The sequence below is a fragment of the Phytophthora cinnamomi genome (assembly GCF_018691715.1).
Source record: "Phytophthora cinnamomi strain GKB4 chromosome Unknown Contig93, whole genome shotgun sequence".
NCBI classification, from domain to species: Eukaryota; Oomycota; class Peronosporomycetes; order Peronosporales; family Peronosporaceae; genus Phytophthora; species Phytophthora cinnamomi.
In genome coordinates this window covers 96,787-114,283 of record NW_027151026.1, presented here as the reverse complement: position 1 = coordinate 114,283, position 17,497 = coordinate 96,787, and the positions used below count along the sequence as shown (strand labels likewise).

Sequence of the window (17,497 nt, the reverse complement as noted above, 5' to 3'; positions counted from 1 at the left end):
CACGTCCAGGACGATGAAGTGTTCGACAAACACTCGTTGTTTGTACTAGAAGCGCACGTTCACGACGCGCTTCTCGGTCTTCACGATGGCACCTGTTGCCAGTCGTACCTCCAGAAGACTTCGAGGTACATTTATCTCCTCGAAGTCAAGTCTCGGCAGGCTTCGTAGTCGAACAAAGTTGTTCGACGCGCCTGAATCTACCAAGGCTCGAAGAGAGTCGCTCGCTCTCTTCGAGTAAACCTTCAAGATGGCTAGGTTCGGCCTGTCATCGTGTTTCTTGCAGTGAGAGCTGGTCTCACTGGGGGCTGCAGTCCTCCGTGTCGCGTGCCCGATGTCGGCACGCGTGACTGCATTACCAGTAGGGTGTCCCGCGCCTTCTGGATGTTCGCGTTTTTTGTTGGTCCGCGGCGATGCCTAGCATCACCACGACGGCCACCACCAGGGGGCATGGGAGCTGTGCACTCCCGTGCAAAGTGACCGATCCTTCCGCAACGGAAGCATCGCACGTTACCTCCCTGTTGCTGGTAACCAGCAGTTGTTGCGTTCGAGAGGTCCATTGGTTCTGGACCTCCCGTCCTCACTACCGGGCGCGGTTGCGGCCTCGGTACATTTACATGGAGTTTAGCCTGCCGCAGGCTAAACTCTTCTTGCATGGCAAGAGTAATCACAGCTTCGAGAGTACTCGGGTACTCTCGGAAGAGATAGGTCTTCACAGGCCCATCTCTAAGCCCCTTCATGAACGTGACGACCTTGGTCGCCTCGTCAATCGGGTTAGTCACGATATTTGATACCAAATATCGTGCGCGCTGCGCGTAAGCATGGACGTCATGCTTACCCTGCTGAAGGTCGAGGAACTCCGCCCTCGACCGGAACTCGTTTTGCGGGGGCTCAAACGCTTGTTTGAGCTCCTCTTTGAACACTTCGTACGTGCTGAAACACGTAGGATCGGAGAGTCGGCGTCCATACGCCCAACGCCTTGCGCGTCCGCCAAGGCAGGACATGGCGAACGCGACCTTCGACAGCGGGTCGACGATGCGTCGAGCCGCTATGGCTGTGTCGAGCTCGACAAGCCATCGGGGGAGAGGCTCGCCCTCTCTTCCCACGTAATTGCTTACGCTCAACTTTAATGGTTGAGCACGTGGTGTCGTCCCTGACGACGCCGTCACTGAGGAATCAGCATCACGCTGCTCCTTCATGATCAGACCTCTACGAATACGAGAATTTGCGAAATTTTCCCGTTTTTCCCGTATCCTGGCGAAGTCGGCATATGAGAGCGATTTGGTGGTTCATGTAATAGAATATACTAACTGTAGTGCTGTTCTGGGATTCTCTGCCAGCTCAATTGGCTTTTTAATTCCTTCTACCACGAATGAGAGCAGTAGCAGTTGTTTAGAGCTACCCACCGTATACTATCCCACAGTGCTGACGTTTTAACTCATTCTTCTTTTGACTTCATAGTAAACAACATCCTGATCAACGCGTGAGCTGCTGGAAGAGGCACAAATGAAACAGAAGAAACCTACGAAGCAGACGTAGCACGACGGAAAGCAGCCTGCGCGTCGCAAAACCACAACAAAGGGAGCAGGGCTGGAACAATACATATTGAAAATTGTAGTGTCGCTACCAGGTGTTTCATAATCAATTCTTCAATCAATACAATCTATTGCACAATCTAACATACAATACCAACCCGCAAGATGTTCACGGCAGTCTAGTGGTCAAACTCGTTGCCACTCTCGTCGGACGCCACGTCTGAACTATGCCTGGCCTCGATGATGGCTCTCGAAAGCTCGTGAAGAGAGAAGAGGTCTCAATTCAGGCGCAGCATTAGAAGAGCACATTTGGTCTTTACCTGGAGACTTCGGCGTAGGTAGCCTGTGATGACTTTCACCTGGGAAAATCATTGTTCAACGACAACAGACGTCGGAGGAATCCGTGCCGTGTCTATGTAAGCCTGATGGTTGTCGCTTCTTAGCTCTCTCTTGCGTTTGAGATCTCGTTGAAGCTTCAATATGGTCTCGTTAGTCGGCTTCGTTGGCTTGGAAGACTCCGGCTCGGGGTCAGTCGTAATAGCAGGTCTTGGGTTCTTCAGAAGGCAAGTTGCAAATGGTGCTTCCGCCCTCGTAAGAGTCTTCTTGTTCTGCAGCTTGACCAGCACATGCTCGAACATCGTCGACACAACTGCTTTTGCCTCTGCTCCGAGCTGCTCCTTCAGACTTCCATGCCGGACAATCAACATATCAAACAGGTCCCGTACGTCTGCGATCGTGAGGCGTGGCTCCTGAAGTTGGCGGGTTGCATACGCAAACACCCTGAGATCCTCGTGCAGTTCACGGAGTCGAGCATGGTTGGCCGCTGACGGAATTAGCTCCTGCACACTCTTGTCCTGATATTCGTACTGTAAGTGCCCGGGGACGCGGTCGTCAACGTCGACGTCGGACTCGAACTTGACCAGGAAAGGCCGCATCTTCATGTAGCGTTCAATCATGTCGAAGGCACCAGTCCATCTGATGTCGTGAAGTACCTCAGGGTTGCATGGGCATCCCGCTTCCTCGAGTTTCGCCCAGCGCGAAACTGTCCGTAGTTTGCGCATAAACGATGAAAATCGCTTCAGGTCGTCCTGGTGACCTTTAGCCTGGATAAACGCCTTGACACCGAGATTGAGGCGGTGTGCAGCACATCCGACGAAAGGAACCGTCGTACGCTTCGAGATGCAGCGATTTGTGTTCATGTTGTCACCCACAAGACAGACCAGGTCTACCGCGTCAAGACCAAACTCGTCGAGGATGGTGTCCAAGCACAAAATGTGCTCGTCCGCTGTCTGGCTTCCGCGCTTCTTGAACTGAGTGAAGCTCATAAAACGAGCTCCGTCTGTAGTTGCGGCAAACACGCAAAGACAGTGTTCGGCTCCTTCTGTGAAACCATCAAAAACTAAAGCGAACTTCATGCCACGAATAGTCGCGCCGACAGGCCCACGGAGTACTTCTGCAGCCTTCAAAAGCCGACGTCGAATGGTGGGACGGGAAATGGAGGCAGCGTTTATGTTGTTTTTGAACACAGGATCCGCGACGATGCTGATCGATGTTCGAACGCACGATCAGTTCGAGCCACACCATGGTGTCGGATGATCGTTTCTCGATGTAGACCTCGATAGTCGGCTTCAACTTGCCTTTGGCCTCGATAATGTCTTGCGCTTGCTTATGGTAGTCTTTGTGGGTAAGAGCATGGCGAAAAAGATTATTGTGCCCTGCCCGCTTCGTCTGGGAAAAGTTTTTTTTGCAGAGACTGCACTGATGACGGTCCGGGCCCTCTTGGCTAGCAGGGGCAAACAAAGCTTCCACAATCTCTTTGTTGGTCAGCTGGATGGTGTTCGCGATGGCGGATTGGCTCGGAATCTCCATTGCTCGACGAGTCTGGTCTTGACAGGGCTTGGTTGGTAGAGGTGAAGATTGAAAGTGCCAGATACGAACCTATGCTACTTGGCGCGTTCGCATTTGATGAACTATACCGTGCATCGCCCTCTACCTTAGAATCAAGTTCGCACGAGAGAGACGTGGACGTCTGGCAGTCGACTTGCAAGTCTGCAACGACCTATTCCGTGTATGACATTGTTGATTCTGAAAAAAATGCAATCAATCTTTATGCAATCTCAATCTCGCCACCGCAGCACCATCAATCTTTCCATCTAATAATCACAATATATTAATGAGTGCAATAGTTGCTTTTCCATCCCTGAAAGGGAGTGATGTTCATCTGAAAGGGAGTGAAGTTTAGCGAAAGCATGTCGTAGCGTACGGTCTTAAGATAAGGACGCGAAATGCTTCTACTGGCCATGATGAGACAGTTCTCTGTCGCTTTTTTAGCATGTTTGGAAGACATGATGCTTCTTATAGCAATTCGACGACGTCAATAGCAGCTTCGACCAACCCGAAATACCTCAGCAGCTTCAGAACAGATCTGTACAACCAGAATTTACATGGTCAATATCCAGTAAAGTGGGGGGAATTCACGGCTCTATCTGCTGACCCACAGAAGCAACAATTTTTCAACTCGCCTGAGGTTGCTTACGCCGAAACGCTCGAGGCCGTTTTTGAATCGGAGCAGTTTACGCTTAGCTCGGTCATTTTTGATATTATTATTGGACGACTGCTCTTCAACCGGAAGAGGTTGACGGGCTCACGCACGCTCGGATCATGGAGATGTTTGCAAAGCAAGGTGAAGTACTAGGTATACCAAGTTACGTAGAAACCACCTTCGCGATTCCGCCTTTGTGTTCGTTTTCTCGGGTCACCAGGACGGACTTCTTCAATACCATGGAGTGGAAGGTATTAACAAGATTGGTCAGGAATTCAATAGTCTCAACAGAGAACATGCCAGTAATAAGCCGCTTTGTTCGGCGATTGACATTTATGATCATCGGATTGTCTGCGGTTGGCTGACTGATCCACGTCATTATGCATATCACAGATTGGTAGCAATACACTGCTTTCTACCAATATGATCTTTGGGCATGCATGGGCCACTCATTGTGGTGGCCCACTTCGATGTAGTCATTGGTGTAACTTACATCAGTGTGAACACTGCACTAGAGCGAGGGTCGAGCGGCGAGACCCAACATAATCGTTGTATCGAGTTCCGCAGAGACAAGGGAAATTCCTTCCGTCTACGAGTCCTGGTGCGTCTGTGACACTGCGTGTAGTCGCGTATCTTTGGCCAGCTCATTGCTATTGCAGGGTTGATGGATCTCGCGCAGTGTTCACATTGATGTAAGTTACACCAATGACTACAGCGAAGTGGGCCATCACAATGAGTGGCCCACGCATGCCCAAAGATCATTTTGGTAGAAAGCAGTGTATTGCTACCAATCTGTGATATGCATAATGACGTGGATCAGTCAGCCAACCGCAGGCAATCCCTTTTAGATTCGATATTATATTGAGGAGAAGTTCAATTTAGAAACAATACACTTCTCATTTTACCTGAACCTAGCTACTTTGGTGTCTTTACTTGATGTAAATTATACTTGAGGACTCAAGTATAATTAATTCAATTTACTAAGAAACCACGGTTTCCTCACACAAGTAGCACAACGTGCAACCTTAGAAATGAGCCAAAGTAGACCCACTACAGGTCGGGCCGAATCTAGTGTGACGAACATCCGCGCCGAGACGCCACGACGGGGCTACAATTCAAAAGCGACCTTCGAAGAGCAACCACCAACTTCAACGCGCAACCACCAAAGATCCCAGGCCTTCACAGAAGCCATCACCGTGAAGTCACTTCCCATCCCAAATCTCCAAGCCTCGTCCCAGGACCGGAGAGGCATCTCAGACTCGTGGTCGCAACTCAGGCTCGGAGTCGCAGCTGGCTTCCACTCAGATGAGCCCAGCTTCCCAGACTCTAAGCTCATATCGTAGACTGGGGTCACAGCAGGTCTCTGCCCAGCTTTTGCTGAGCATCCCAGACTCCAAACCTCAGAGTCTGGGATAATGCCACATCTCAGACTTCCAACATCATATCTCTGACCTAGGTCACAGATATGTTGAGACGGTTAGCGAAATATTACGTTAAAAATGGCCGGTATCGTAAACATCGCAACGCAAGACAACGTTATCTCATGTGACCCTTCAGGTCCACTGAGGGAATCCATTTAGGATATTCGCAATGCGATCCCAAAAGTCGCCTCCATCGCCTCGAGCATGTCTTGAAAATCTGGAGGCTGCCACAGCAACACCAGGCTACAATGTGTGACCTCGAGATTAACGTTGCACATTTGGTTCTGTCCCTCCTTCGTTACTTACAAGTGACCATGCCGGGCAGTACCTGACACCACGTCCAACATTTATCGACGCATACTCAACAACGACGTCTTCCCTTTTGAGTCCACCAATTCCTACCAGATTCGTGTTCAACAATGATCTCCAAACGTTTTGTGGAAGGCCGTCTACTGTTCATCCACCAATACATCATGGTCATACCGCAGGCGGTGAATCGTGTAACGTAAAGCCATCCTATCACGGCTACAGCAGGATCTGCGTTCAGCACAAGAAAAGCTAATACTGTTCAAGTCAAGTCTCCCAAAGCAATTATATTTCCGGCTGGAAATGACCCGCAACATGGTGGCGTTATCACGCCTGCTAGCCGCAGCGTTGACGATATCCGCGACTAACTATGGTCTCCTGAAGCGACCGACGTGTACCCCAGCTAATTGCTCTAAATGTGCACCACCCAGCTCTTATCGAGCTAAGCCACCTCACCATTTGAGGAGGCACACCCGATCGCCTGCAATCACATCTCTATTTGCCAATAATGTGACACTGTTAGAGTTGAACAAGACGTCCCGCCATCTCGGGTTTTACGCAGCATTCCTAAGATGAGCAAGCTACAACACTAGATTTTCATCTAACTAGTGTGCAAGGACGAGTTTATTCATTTAAATAAGGACACACTACCATCCGAGCATGCGATGTGGGCATTTTGCACCACGCGCAATGAAGAAATCAAGTTTGAAAAATCTTCGACTGCGTACGTCTCCAAACACATGCAAAAAAGTTCACTACAAAGAGTTAAAAGCTGCAGTGTAACTAGCGGCTGCTCGGCAGAAAAGCAAAAATCATGTTCTTGTCTACAATTGTTGTTGTCAATTGTCCAGCAGCAAGCCAAAAATGTTTTGCTGCAAGACCAGATTTTTTGCGTGGCTGAGAGTGCGTTTCGCTGTCTGCACACAAATCGATGATTTTTAGGCTGCAGCAGCAAGTAGATTTTTTTTCGCGGCCGCCGAAGATCGTGCGCGATTTGAACATCCTCAAGAGACTCCGTGAGGCGTTCCACTGGGACTATCCCCGCTGATGTGGCCGACAACGATGTCGGGGGTGAAGATCCGGAAGTAGCTGGCGTTCGTGGTGACGTTACGCAGGAGCAACGGGCTGATGATGCCTCGCACGTCTCAGCAGCAAGTCCTGCCGCTGTGTGCAGACGGAAGGATTGCACAAAGGTTGACAAACGGGGAGATGGTGTCGCGTTGCGTGGGTGCAGCAAGGTTGGATGTGATCGCGTCGTGCATGCTGCGTGTTCTTCTTGTATACTGGAGACCTTCGGCGCCAGCTCTGGGTTCAAGGGAATAGCCTGTAGCAAATCTGCAATAACGCTAGTAAAGCAAACAACCACGCCAGCGACACAGAACACGAAAAGAGTATTGTGGCATAACGATGGACTTCCCCAAGCATTAGCCACATCAGCGTGTTGATAGAATGGCTGGTCACGGGTACTAACCACAACCGCTATCGCGGTGGTACGGGGCAAGATTGTGATGTGAACGAACCGAGTATTCGCTCCGCACTTACGAATAGATGATCATACTACTTCGAGTAGAGTGAAATAATGCAAAATCGCGCCAGCACGCATCCCCTGCTTCTCAATACAGATGCAGCTGCCCGACTTGATGACACCGAAGACGACGAAAGATCATCAAGTGACAACGAGACGAAATGCAGCGAGGACAGCACTCCACGATCCCAGACAGAACAATAAGCCTCAACCCCTGTTTCCATCGCCCTGCCCTCATTCGTACTCCGCGACCCAGCACACATCCAGTTCGTCTTCATCGGAGTCTGCGTCACTCATAACGTCTCGTGTCACCTCAGCGGACCGGCGTTGAGCCAGAATGCCGCGAAAGTCTCGTAGATCTCTTTGCTTAGCTGGGCACTACCGCCCCGCAAAAAAATCCCGCGTTGCTGCCAATAAGATTTTGGGTTGCTGAGGTGCAAAAAGGGCTATCAATTCATCGACTCGTGATTGGCGTAAAATGGATTTCGCGAAGAGTCGCCAAAAACAATCTACTTGCTACTGCACAATTGACAACCCCTAATGAGGCCAAAGATCAGCCCGATCGGTGCTGAAGAGCAACCGTGAGCAGCCAAGTTGATCACAGTGTGGATAAAGAAATCGATGCGACCGTATAATATTGTGCGGGGCAAGTACTTTTGGAAGTACTTCCGCTTCATGAACTCTTTTCAGGGTCATAAGGTTGTCTCCACCGCGGCAGCAAATTGCGACCCAGACGGAAATTTATTGTATAGTTTATAGCCAGATCTCTCCACCGCGGGTTCTAAACTAGGCCAGACGCAAATAGGTGCGCCTCCTGGCAGCAAATTTCGCCGATTTGGTGCGGCGTTTGAGGCCAGTGGCAAATTCGACGTGTTCGGGTACAATTGACGTCTCATCAGCACACTGCTATGAAATCGAGACAATAACAAGCGGACAGTGTTTGCGCCTCTCGAAGATCGCGCGCATTTCAAGTTTTCCTTCTCCAAGCCACCACAGATGTCAAACGCGAGTGAAAATGGCAAGGCCGCAGCGCACAAGGGAACCCATACAGCCCGGAAACCCCCGGTCTGCGGAAAGGTTAAGCTGCCGCGTAATATCACTGTGTGTAGGTGTTCGCAGGTATTCACTCTCGAATTCTGCTATCACAGCTTCGAAAAACGTTTTGGTGTACTTCAAAACTGTAGACTCAGCCATTGCGACGTTGTCGTCTAACGAGTCGGCGCAGCACCTGTATGCTAGCATTTGCATTGCAGCAGAGCACTCTTGAAGAGCAGAAATGCCTTTTCTCTAAACCATCGACACGTTGCCGAAAATCACCATCTCTCGATACAACTGCGTCCATGATAAGAGAGGTCTTCGCATGCGATAGCGACGGCGAAAGTATTTTTCGGGGTAAAGAGGGCTTTCAGCAAGTAATTTCTCCAAATTCTGTTGTGTGCGGCTTCGAAATCGCGTTGGATATTAGCGGCTTTGCCGCGAACAGAACCCCTCTTTTGCGTTTTGGAAGGTAGTGTGACGCGGTCGACAAGGCGAGGAGAAACACCTAGTGACAAACAACGTAGTGTGAGGAAGAGTAGAGGACCTGCGGTGCTGCCTCAACTTACCTCATCATCATCACTGAAGGCCTCGTCATCACTGTCGAGGCTTCCAGATACGAGTTCTTCATCACTTGATTCCATATGGAAAATCGCGAACAGTCGCGCCCTAAAGATAGCTGTTTTGCGGCCGCGCGGTGGAGACAACCTAACAGGATAATTAAGCCTTGACAGGCACGCGATAATATGGGGACAGTCGCAGCTCAACTCCGGAATGTCCTGAAAGAAGAAATTGCTGCTTGTTGTGATTATTACACTCCATCCGCAGATATTTGGACGTCTAGAAGCAAATGCGCGTTCATTTCGCTTACCCTCCACTTGACTAGCAACGTTGACCTGAGAAATGGGGTAATGAAGATTACACCATTACCGGGGAAGTATGATGGGCGCCAGATTGCGCTGCTTAGAGAGCATTATGATATGGTGGGGTCTTCTAAAACCTAAATGCGTGCTTTTTCTGCGTGACGGTGCTTCGAATGGTCGGAAGGCATGCGAAATACTGGATTTGGATTCCGTGTCTTGCCTTACGCACCTTCTTCATCTGGTTGTAGAAACCGGAGTTGTCAAGAAAAAAACAAACTGAGAAGTCGGCGAAAGCGGTACTGAAAGCTGCAAAAACCTACGAAGGTTTTGATGCTGATTTCGAACAAGAAGCATGCGACGCTGTTGACGCATTTATTGCAAATCTTGTGAATCGCCCTCGATAAGTTACGTTCAATTGTCTCTAAGTTTGGAAAACTAGCCAACTTCTAGCCATTCAGTCAAAGCCCTGGATTGCTTACGATATCTACCAGGAAAACCAAGGCGCTTCGACGTCAGGGTGACTGTGCTACGCATTGGAACAGTACCTATACCATTTTGTTGCGAACTACTGAAATTCATAGCTCCCTCGACGCTTTTTTCGAGTACGTGGCCCAAACGGAAGGCTTTTCAGACCCAACAGCAGGACAATCGACAGCTCAACACAGGGTTGCTATCTAGTGTTTAGTTCAGCTACTGAATCCTTTCAGCGACGCTACCGATGTGTTTGGTAGGCAAAAGTATCCTACAGTTGTCACTACCGTTCCGATTCTATGTTCGATTTAAAGAGCGCTGAACAACAGCAAAAATTTTGAGCCTATTACTGGGTCGGTGTGAGATCAGGAATACAAGGATCGTGTGGAGACGCTGATGTATGCTGTCCGAAAAACTTATATCAAGTCGTTTAGCGACAAATTAAAAAAAATACAAGCTTCCGGACGAATTGCTGTGGATATCTGGATTTGACCCCTAATCGGCTGGGTTTAAGTACTTAACCCAGGATGGAGCATCTCGTGCAAGGTCTAATTTCAAACGCGCTGTTCTCGAGGTGACCAGAGAGATGGGTGAGAAGACAGATAATGAATTAACTAGACATGGTCAGATTTCGAATCGATCAACCCCGCAGTCAAGTAACAAAACAGCAAATCTGGCGTGCTTGGTGGATGTATTTTCTGGAGGTATGGGCCAATTTGAAACAGATGAACTCACTGCTACAGAAGCAAAACTGAAAGAGAACTGTGAGTCTGAGATTACCCTATATATCTCAGTCATGCACATGACACACCGACGGGCCGTCTGCTTGGCAGTCACTTCTGCCGGCACTGCTGCAGGATGGTACATCTTGCTGAAGCTGTCGACGAAAATCGCAACACCAGTTTTCCCTCCGCTGTCCGGGGAATACCAAAGAAGAAGCCCAAACACATCGACTTCCAGCACTCCGACGGAGTCGGTAGTGACTGAAAAGGCGCCTGCGCGAACGGCGCAGGCTTTACGCGTTGGCATACCTCGCAAGTACGGACGTACTTGCACACTCATTTGTACTGGTGGTGCCAGTAGAAGTCGCGCGTGAGAAGGACGTATGTCTTCTCACGTCCGAGATGTCCCGCAGTCGGGGCATCATGATATTCCTACATGATCCTGAGTCGCAGGTCATGGTCATTCGGCACGACAACGCGGTCCGCGTTGTCGTCGACGGCGTTGTAAAGAAGCAGTCCGTCGTGCACCCGATATCGATGTGCACGCGCACGAAGGTGCTTGGGCAACTTCTGACGAGCCTTGTCAGAAGGTGCTGTGCCATAGGCCAGCAAGAGTTTCGCGTCCGCGTCCGCGTCGAGCGCGAACGCGGCCTTCACATCATCCAACAGAGACGACGTGGGTTTGCTCGATCGCATGACGTCAATGGCATTGACGTCAGCAGCTTCTGCGTAGTCCGGCCGACGTGATAACGCGTCGGCCACTACATTCAATCTTCCGGGTTTGTATTCGACCCGGAAGTTATACTCCGCAAAGAATGAGAGCCATCTCGCCATTCTTTGTGATATGTCTGGCGACTTCACTGCAGTGCGCAGTGATGCGTGGTCGATGTCGACCACGAATGGTCTATTTCCAAGTAGATACACTCTGATTCTCGCGAATGCATAGTTCATGGCAAGGAGCTCCTTGTCATGCACAGGATATTTTCGCTCAGCTGACGTCAGCTGACGCGACTTGTAGTAGCCGACACGATTACGGCCTTTATGATCGTGTTGCATCAACGCACGCCCGATGGCGAAATCGGATGCATCACACACGACCTGGAATGGACCAGCCACTACCAAGATGGGCGCCCAGTCAGTCCGCTTGATTGCATCGAATGCCTTTTGGCAATCGACAGTCCAATTCCACACAGCTTCCTTGTGAAGAAGCTGTAACAGTGGGCGAATCTTGTCCGCGTAGTCGTCCACGTACTTGCACAGCTACTTGGCCGTGCCAAGGAACTGCCGCCGTTCCTTGACACTGGAAGGCGTCGCCCATTCATTGATCACCCTGACCTTTTCCGGGTCAGGGCGAATACCATTTTTCCCTACGAGACACCCGAGGATGGTATCTCGTTTGCCCCCAAGATACACTTCTTCAAGTTCGCGTAGAGGTTATGCTTCGCATAAGTTCACGTATGTGGCGAGGCCGGTGAGTGCCTTTTGCCACCCAGGTGTATAGCACGTAGCCACAGGGCTGCCCTTCCGAAGAAATACTCCTCCTTCCGGATTTCCCGATGGGGTCAGACCTCGGAAGCACCACTAGGTGCCGCAAAGAACGAGGTTGGCGTGTGACCTCGTGAATCCCTCTAGGTGTCGTTTACCTTCGGTGGGACGGAATTAACCGGTTGAGTTGTTTTCACTGTGAATAGGCCTTGAGTGCAGAGCGCTTACGTTACTTCCAAACTTGAGTCTCTATGACCGGGGTGAAATCACAGGTAAGCCTTCCTAGATAACCACAAATACAGAGAATTAATATGCAAATATACAGCCACTCCTTGTTCTTTTGGACCCTTGAGCGCGGGGGAGGGGGGGGGGGTTCCGTACACCAGTCTACTTGAGTTTCTTCCGGATCACTGGTTACACCCGGTAGCACCCTTCACTCACGCGCACCAGCTTCCACAACGAGGTAACTAACTGCAAACGGAAGACTTTAAGAAAGCTCAACTCCAAAAGGAGGACAACCTTCAATCAAAACAATATACAGTCCTATCACAAAGTAGTCAATCGTTTGGATCCAGGGGTGACAACACACAACCTCCTAGAAACGCAGTTAATATGAAATATGGGGCCTCCTGAAGGAGAATCAACAACTGGAATATGAAATAGGACAGGTCACTTCAGGCGCGCGCCGCCCGATCACCGCCTAACTTGGTCTTAGCCTTTTGGGAGAGTTCCACGGCGGTAATCGCGGTCACGACGCGTTCAGACGCAGGCCTTGCAGCTTAGGGCCGCCGGTAGGGTTGGTTCCTCGGGGCAAGGCTTGTTCCTTTCACTGCATGACAGCACCACTTCGCCCCTAAGGACTCCGCAGCACTTGAGCTCTTCTTAGCAAATTGAACTCTCTGATTATATAGTCTGTTAGGCGTGTGTACCTACAATCTCTTTGGAAGCAGTCATTTTATCTTGAATTCACTATGGTCGGGCGTGGCGCAATCACGTCGCGCGTCGAGCGGGTCATGGATCGGGCAGGAATCTGGTAGGTGCATAACATATCATGGTCGGTCGTTAACATCTTGGCTGGACTATACTTGAAACTTGGAAGGGCTTTCTGGGAACATCTCCGGACTTTCTGGGTACAAATCAGGTGACGACTGGTCGCATGTGGTCGCTTCGTCGGGATATCGGCATCTGGAGTTTGGCGTTCGGAGTTTGCTTCGTCTGGAGTTGTGAAGCTGGGGATTCTGGAGGTGACTTGGGTTAAGTATACTTCATCATCAAGCGTTCTCGGGCAGCCTCCTTTCGCACTCCGCCTCCGCTGGCTTGGGCTCTCAACTTGTGCATGCCCCTGCTCTCCGCCATGGTTGACGATCTGTGGCGTCGCATGTCTTTTTCTGGACCCATCGCAGACAGGGTTACCAGATAGGCACTTGGGCAATTTTCTGAGGAGCCAATTCGCGTCACGTAGCTTCCGGAGATGCACCAGGTTCATCTCAATGTCGGTCTTCCCGTACACAGCACGGCTGTGGATGAACACGTCATCGAAGTAGCTCGGCGCGAAGTGGGTTACGCACCTGTTAATGGTCACAGGGGCGTTCTTGAGCCCATGCGGCATTACTAGCCACTCCCATAGCATGCCACTTGGCGTGCTCACTGCCATGAGAGGGATGTCGCTCTCACGCATTAGGATCTGATAGAATCCGTCTCACAAGTCGAGAGCACTGAAACGGTCCCCCGGCCATCGAATCGATGATAACATCTTTTCGTGGTATCGGCGTCTGCGCCGGTACCGTCGCATCGTTCAGCTTGTTATACGCATGCACGATGCGGCACTCGCCCTGTGGCTTGTAGACACACAACGTTGGAGTGCTGTGCGGGAATTTCGATTCCCGCACTTGTCCTGCTTTGCGACGACTTTCAAAGAAGTCGTCGATTGCTTTTACTTGCTCTCGCGGCAGTGGCTACTACCGCGTGACACAGTACTTCGTACCCGACACGAGATCAATCTCGTACTGAATGCCTTTGTCCTGTGGAAGGTTCGCAGGAATCTCTTCCGGGAGTACGTCTTTGTACTCCCTCAGCAATTCGTAATAGGTACTCGACTTCAGCGAGTCCCAACCTTGTCCCTCAAAGTACTCTCGCTTCATCTTCGCACTGAGAGTGTCTTCACTCTCAGTGGTGCTTCCCATGAAGAGCTGCCTCGGCTCCTCGCTCTCGCGCTTCGTTCGTTTGCTGTCCGAAAGAACGCCGACTTGCTCGATGCGTCCATCGCGCAAGTCGAGCGTGAAGCGCTTTCAGATCATGATTGGAAGCGAAGTCAACTCCGATGCCTTCGTCGGAGCTCCATTTCCCGATACTAGAACCCATTATCAGCACGGGGCAAGACGCTTAGTGTCTCGACGTCCGGCGTCCCGCCTCAGTCTGCCCGGCAGACAGTTCTTGTGGCGTCTCGGTCCCGGACCGAGACTTGCGCAGCGTTTTTCGCATGCGCCGTCTTCTTGTTGTGGGGAGCCCTGCTCCTCACGGTTGTTCTTCCTGTCCAGGCCCGTCAATGGGCAGTTATTCGCCCACGGACAGGGTCCGCGAGCGCGCGATATCAAGCCCGGTATGATCACATGGCGCTTCGTCGTGCAGCCCGGCTGCACGACAGCATGCAAATTGCGTCAGTACGAGAGGTCCGGAACCGATAGACCTCTCGAACGCAACGGTGGCTGGGTACCAGCAGCAAGGGGGTAATGTGAGATGCTTCCGTTCCGGAAGGATCGTTCACTTTGCATGAGAGTGTACGGCCGCCATGTTCAACGGAGGTGTCGGTCGTGGTGATGCCAGGCATCGCTGCGGACCATCAAAAACCGCAGCCTATTCTCTAAGCCAAATTCAAACTCTAAGTATTCATTGTAGTCGTCGGCGGTGTATGGTCTGTTTTCGTATTCAAATTCGTTTTCATAGTCAGTTGCGTTCGTTGTTATGGTCGGTTGGTTGGATCGGTCGATCGTATATATGTGATTATTATACTTTATATATTCTTCTATCAGGATCAATCGACTTTCTATTGTAAATTTCATGCTTCGCATCAGAGTGCTTAGATCCTACTTGTAGTTGTTATTAAATGTCGTGAATGCTCCTTTGAACGAAAGGGTATCGAGAGGTGGTTTAGTTAAAATCATTCCTTTCGATATTTATAGGGAGATGGGGCTACTAGGTATGTTTTTATGGGTAATTGAAAAAAATTACCTCAAACCTACCAGTATATTACTACTAATGACGAAGACGTGGAGGACGAGAAGTACTCGTCCTCTAAGCGCAAGGACTTAGTGTCGAGCGGCTCGCCCGCCCCCCCCCCCCCCCTCTACTAGGAACGTCCGCCAACGTGAGGGAGACGAATGCGACGCTTCGAGCTCGAAGCGTTTGCGAACTGAGAGCGACACCCGACAGGAATGTTGGCGGCGACTTCTTAGGGAGTCATGGTCCGCAAGGCAGTGTCCGCGTGAAGTGGGTAGGCTGCAAGAGAGATGTTAAAGAGCCGCTGTAGCTCAGCTCAGATCTCTGCGTCACCCACATGTTCGATGAGGGTTCACGCTATCGGCTCCACGACGCTCTCTAGCGGCAATGACCCTGCATCCCGTAGGTGGCGGTGGTCCAGCTTCATGGATCACAGCTCTAGCTTATTCCGGCGGGTCAGGAGGCCTTGGGGGGGGGGGAGGGGTCGGCCCGCAGGAGGCCTTCAGCGCCAGTCATATTTGCTATGTTGTGTTGGCGAATTCCGTACGTGGCAAATCCTCCTTCCCTCTCCCAGGGGAATTGCACAGTATCTACGGTAAGGTTATACAGACGCGGCTTAACTCGCTGGTCAGATTTGGCGAGTTTGTGGACTGGTTGTGAGGACAGACTATTCAATTGTAGAAGTCCCCGACCCCATGTGCTCTTGAGGCCCCTGGGAAAAGGGCACTGCATCGGGATTATGCATGGTGTTTTAGTGGTCTTTCTCATGTTAAAGGGCAAAATTGGTGATGCTGAACACTTTTCCCTGGGACCTGGCAAGACGTCACTAAATTCTATCAGGTTCCAGGCTCCAAGCGTTGTCTGAACAGCGTCAATTGTTGGTACATCATATTTCCTGAATCCGTCTCGAGATTTTATTTTTTTGTATCGTTATACGTATTACTCTTGGATTGATTGGAGACGGCACCATGGCAACCGGAAAAGAAGCATAGCTTTGTCGCGTTTGGCAGAATCACCCCGTAGATCATATCAACTCGGATACCCGAGCATAGATTTGTTTTAATTTGCATTCGATCGATATTGTGTGCCAAAACTTTTGGCACAACATTGGTATCAATAAATTATTCAGCAAGTTATTATTACCGTCAAGAGCATTATTGTGATTTACCCAGCAACACCAAGCATACGCCAAAGTAAAGAGCAAGTGGACAAATTGACACCAACTTTTTAATCGGTCCTTCGGGGATCTGGTTTTAATGTTGCTCTACGAGTTCGCTTTACGCACGCAATGGCAACAGCTTTTGCGCGTTGTGATCAATCAAGCACCATTACACCGGTGAAGCACAAAAACCAACGTGTGCGGCGAGCAAGAGAGGAGTCATCTGCACTGACGACGAAGAACCTAGCAATGCGGTAAGTACGTTGAGGACGATCAGACCAAACCAGGTACTCGGACAAATGAGGATGCAGAGGTCAACGACAACACTCAATACGTTGCGGGTTTGGCGAACACCAACAGCATGTAATCCAGTAGCGAGCCTATGTACGGAATCTTTAGCAAGCGACCAGGACTTCGACTTAGGCGACCAGCAACGTACATGCACTCTATATCATGCTGTTCGTGTTTTTTTTTGTGTAATATGAGTTTGCGGATGGCGGATCACTCAATCCGGCGAACCGAAAAAGCGGGACACACCCTGTACGTCATTCTTGTGTCATTTCGAGTTGATGTGTGTCAATCAGGTCCATCGTCTATTTTACTCGCCTCAGATATTAATACTGTTCTCTGGATTTTATCCAGCGGATGCCACTCAGGTACCATTATTCTCCAATCGAAATACCTGTTGAATATGATTCGTTCGGTTCGGTTCTGACAGGACTGTGATGTTGAATTACCTGTGCTCAAATCAATTTATGCTGGTATGTTGACCCATCCAGTATTTATTAAGTTAACAAATCTATTATCTCAAATAACTTGTACTCGAGTATAATACCTGTGACAGGTAATTTATCTGATCACTCGAGTGACATCGGCAGATTTTTTCCGCGTTCAGGTAACATGCAGTCCTCGTGGGGGTGGGGTGGTCACCTCTGTTCATTAAGGCGACGGCCTTCACCACCTGCCACGGCGCCAGGCCGGACTCCATGAGCGCCGCCGCATCTTGCTGGAGCGTCTTGAGCTTGGGGCCGAGCTCGATGCGACGGCCCACATGATCAAAGCCATCGCCGATACCCAGGTACGCATACGACTGGTGGTGCGTCATGGTGGAGATCGGCGTGTCGTCGAGGGCGAGGCCGAGGTTGTCCGCTTCGACCGCGCCGTTGCCGTTGCGCCGCACGCCCATGGACCGGCACGAGAAGCTCTGAATTTCGCACTTT

General features: G+C 50.4%; 1 protein-coding gene across 1 annotated transcript; it reads right to left on the bottom strand.

The window, feature by feature from the left end:
• Positions 1–1,900: 1,900 nt before the first annotated feature.
• On the bottom strand, positions 1,901–17,463 carry IUM83_19622 (uncharacterized protein; the record flags this gene model as incomplete). Its single annotated transcript, XM_067944679.1, has 2 exons — positions 1,901–2,871; positions 17,208–17,463. 2 exons carry the CDS (start codon positions 17,461–17,463, stop codon positions 1,901–1,903), a joined length of 1,227 nt encoding a protein of 408 aa, XP_067783984.1.
• Between the last annotated feature and the right edge of the window lie 34 nt (positions 17,464–17,497).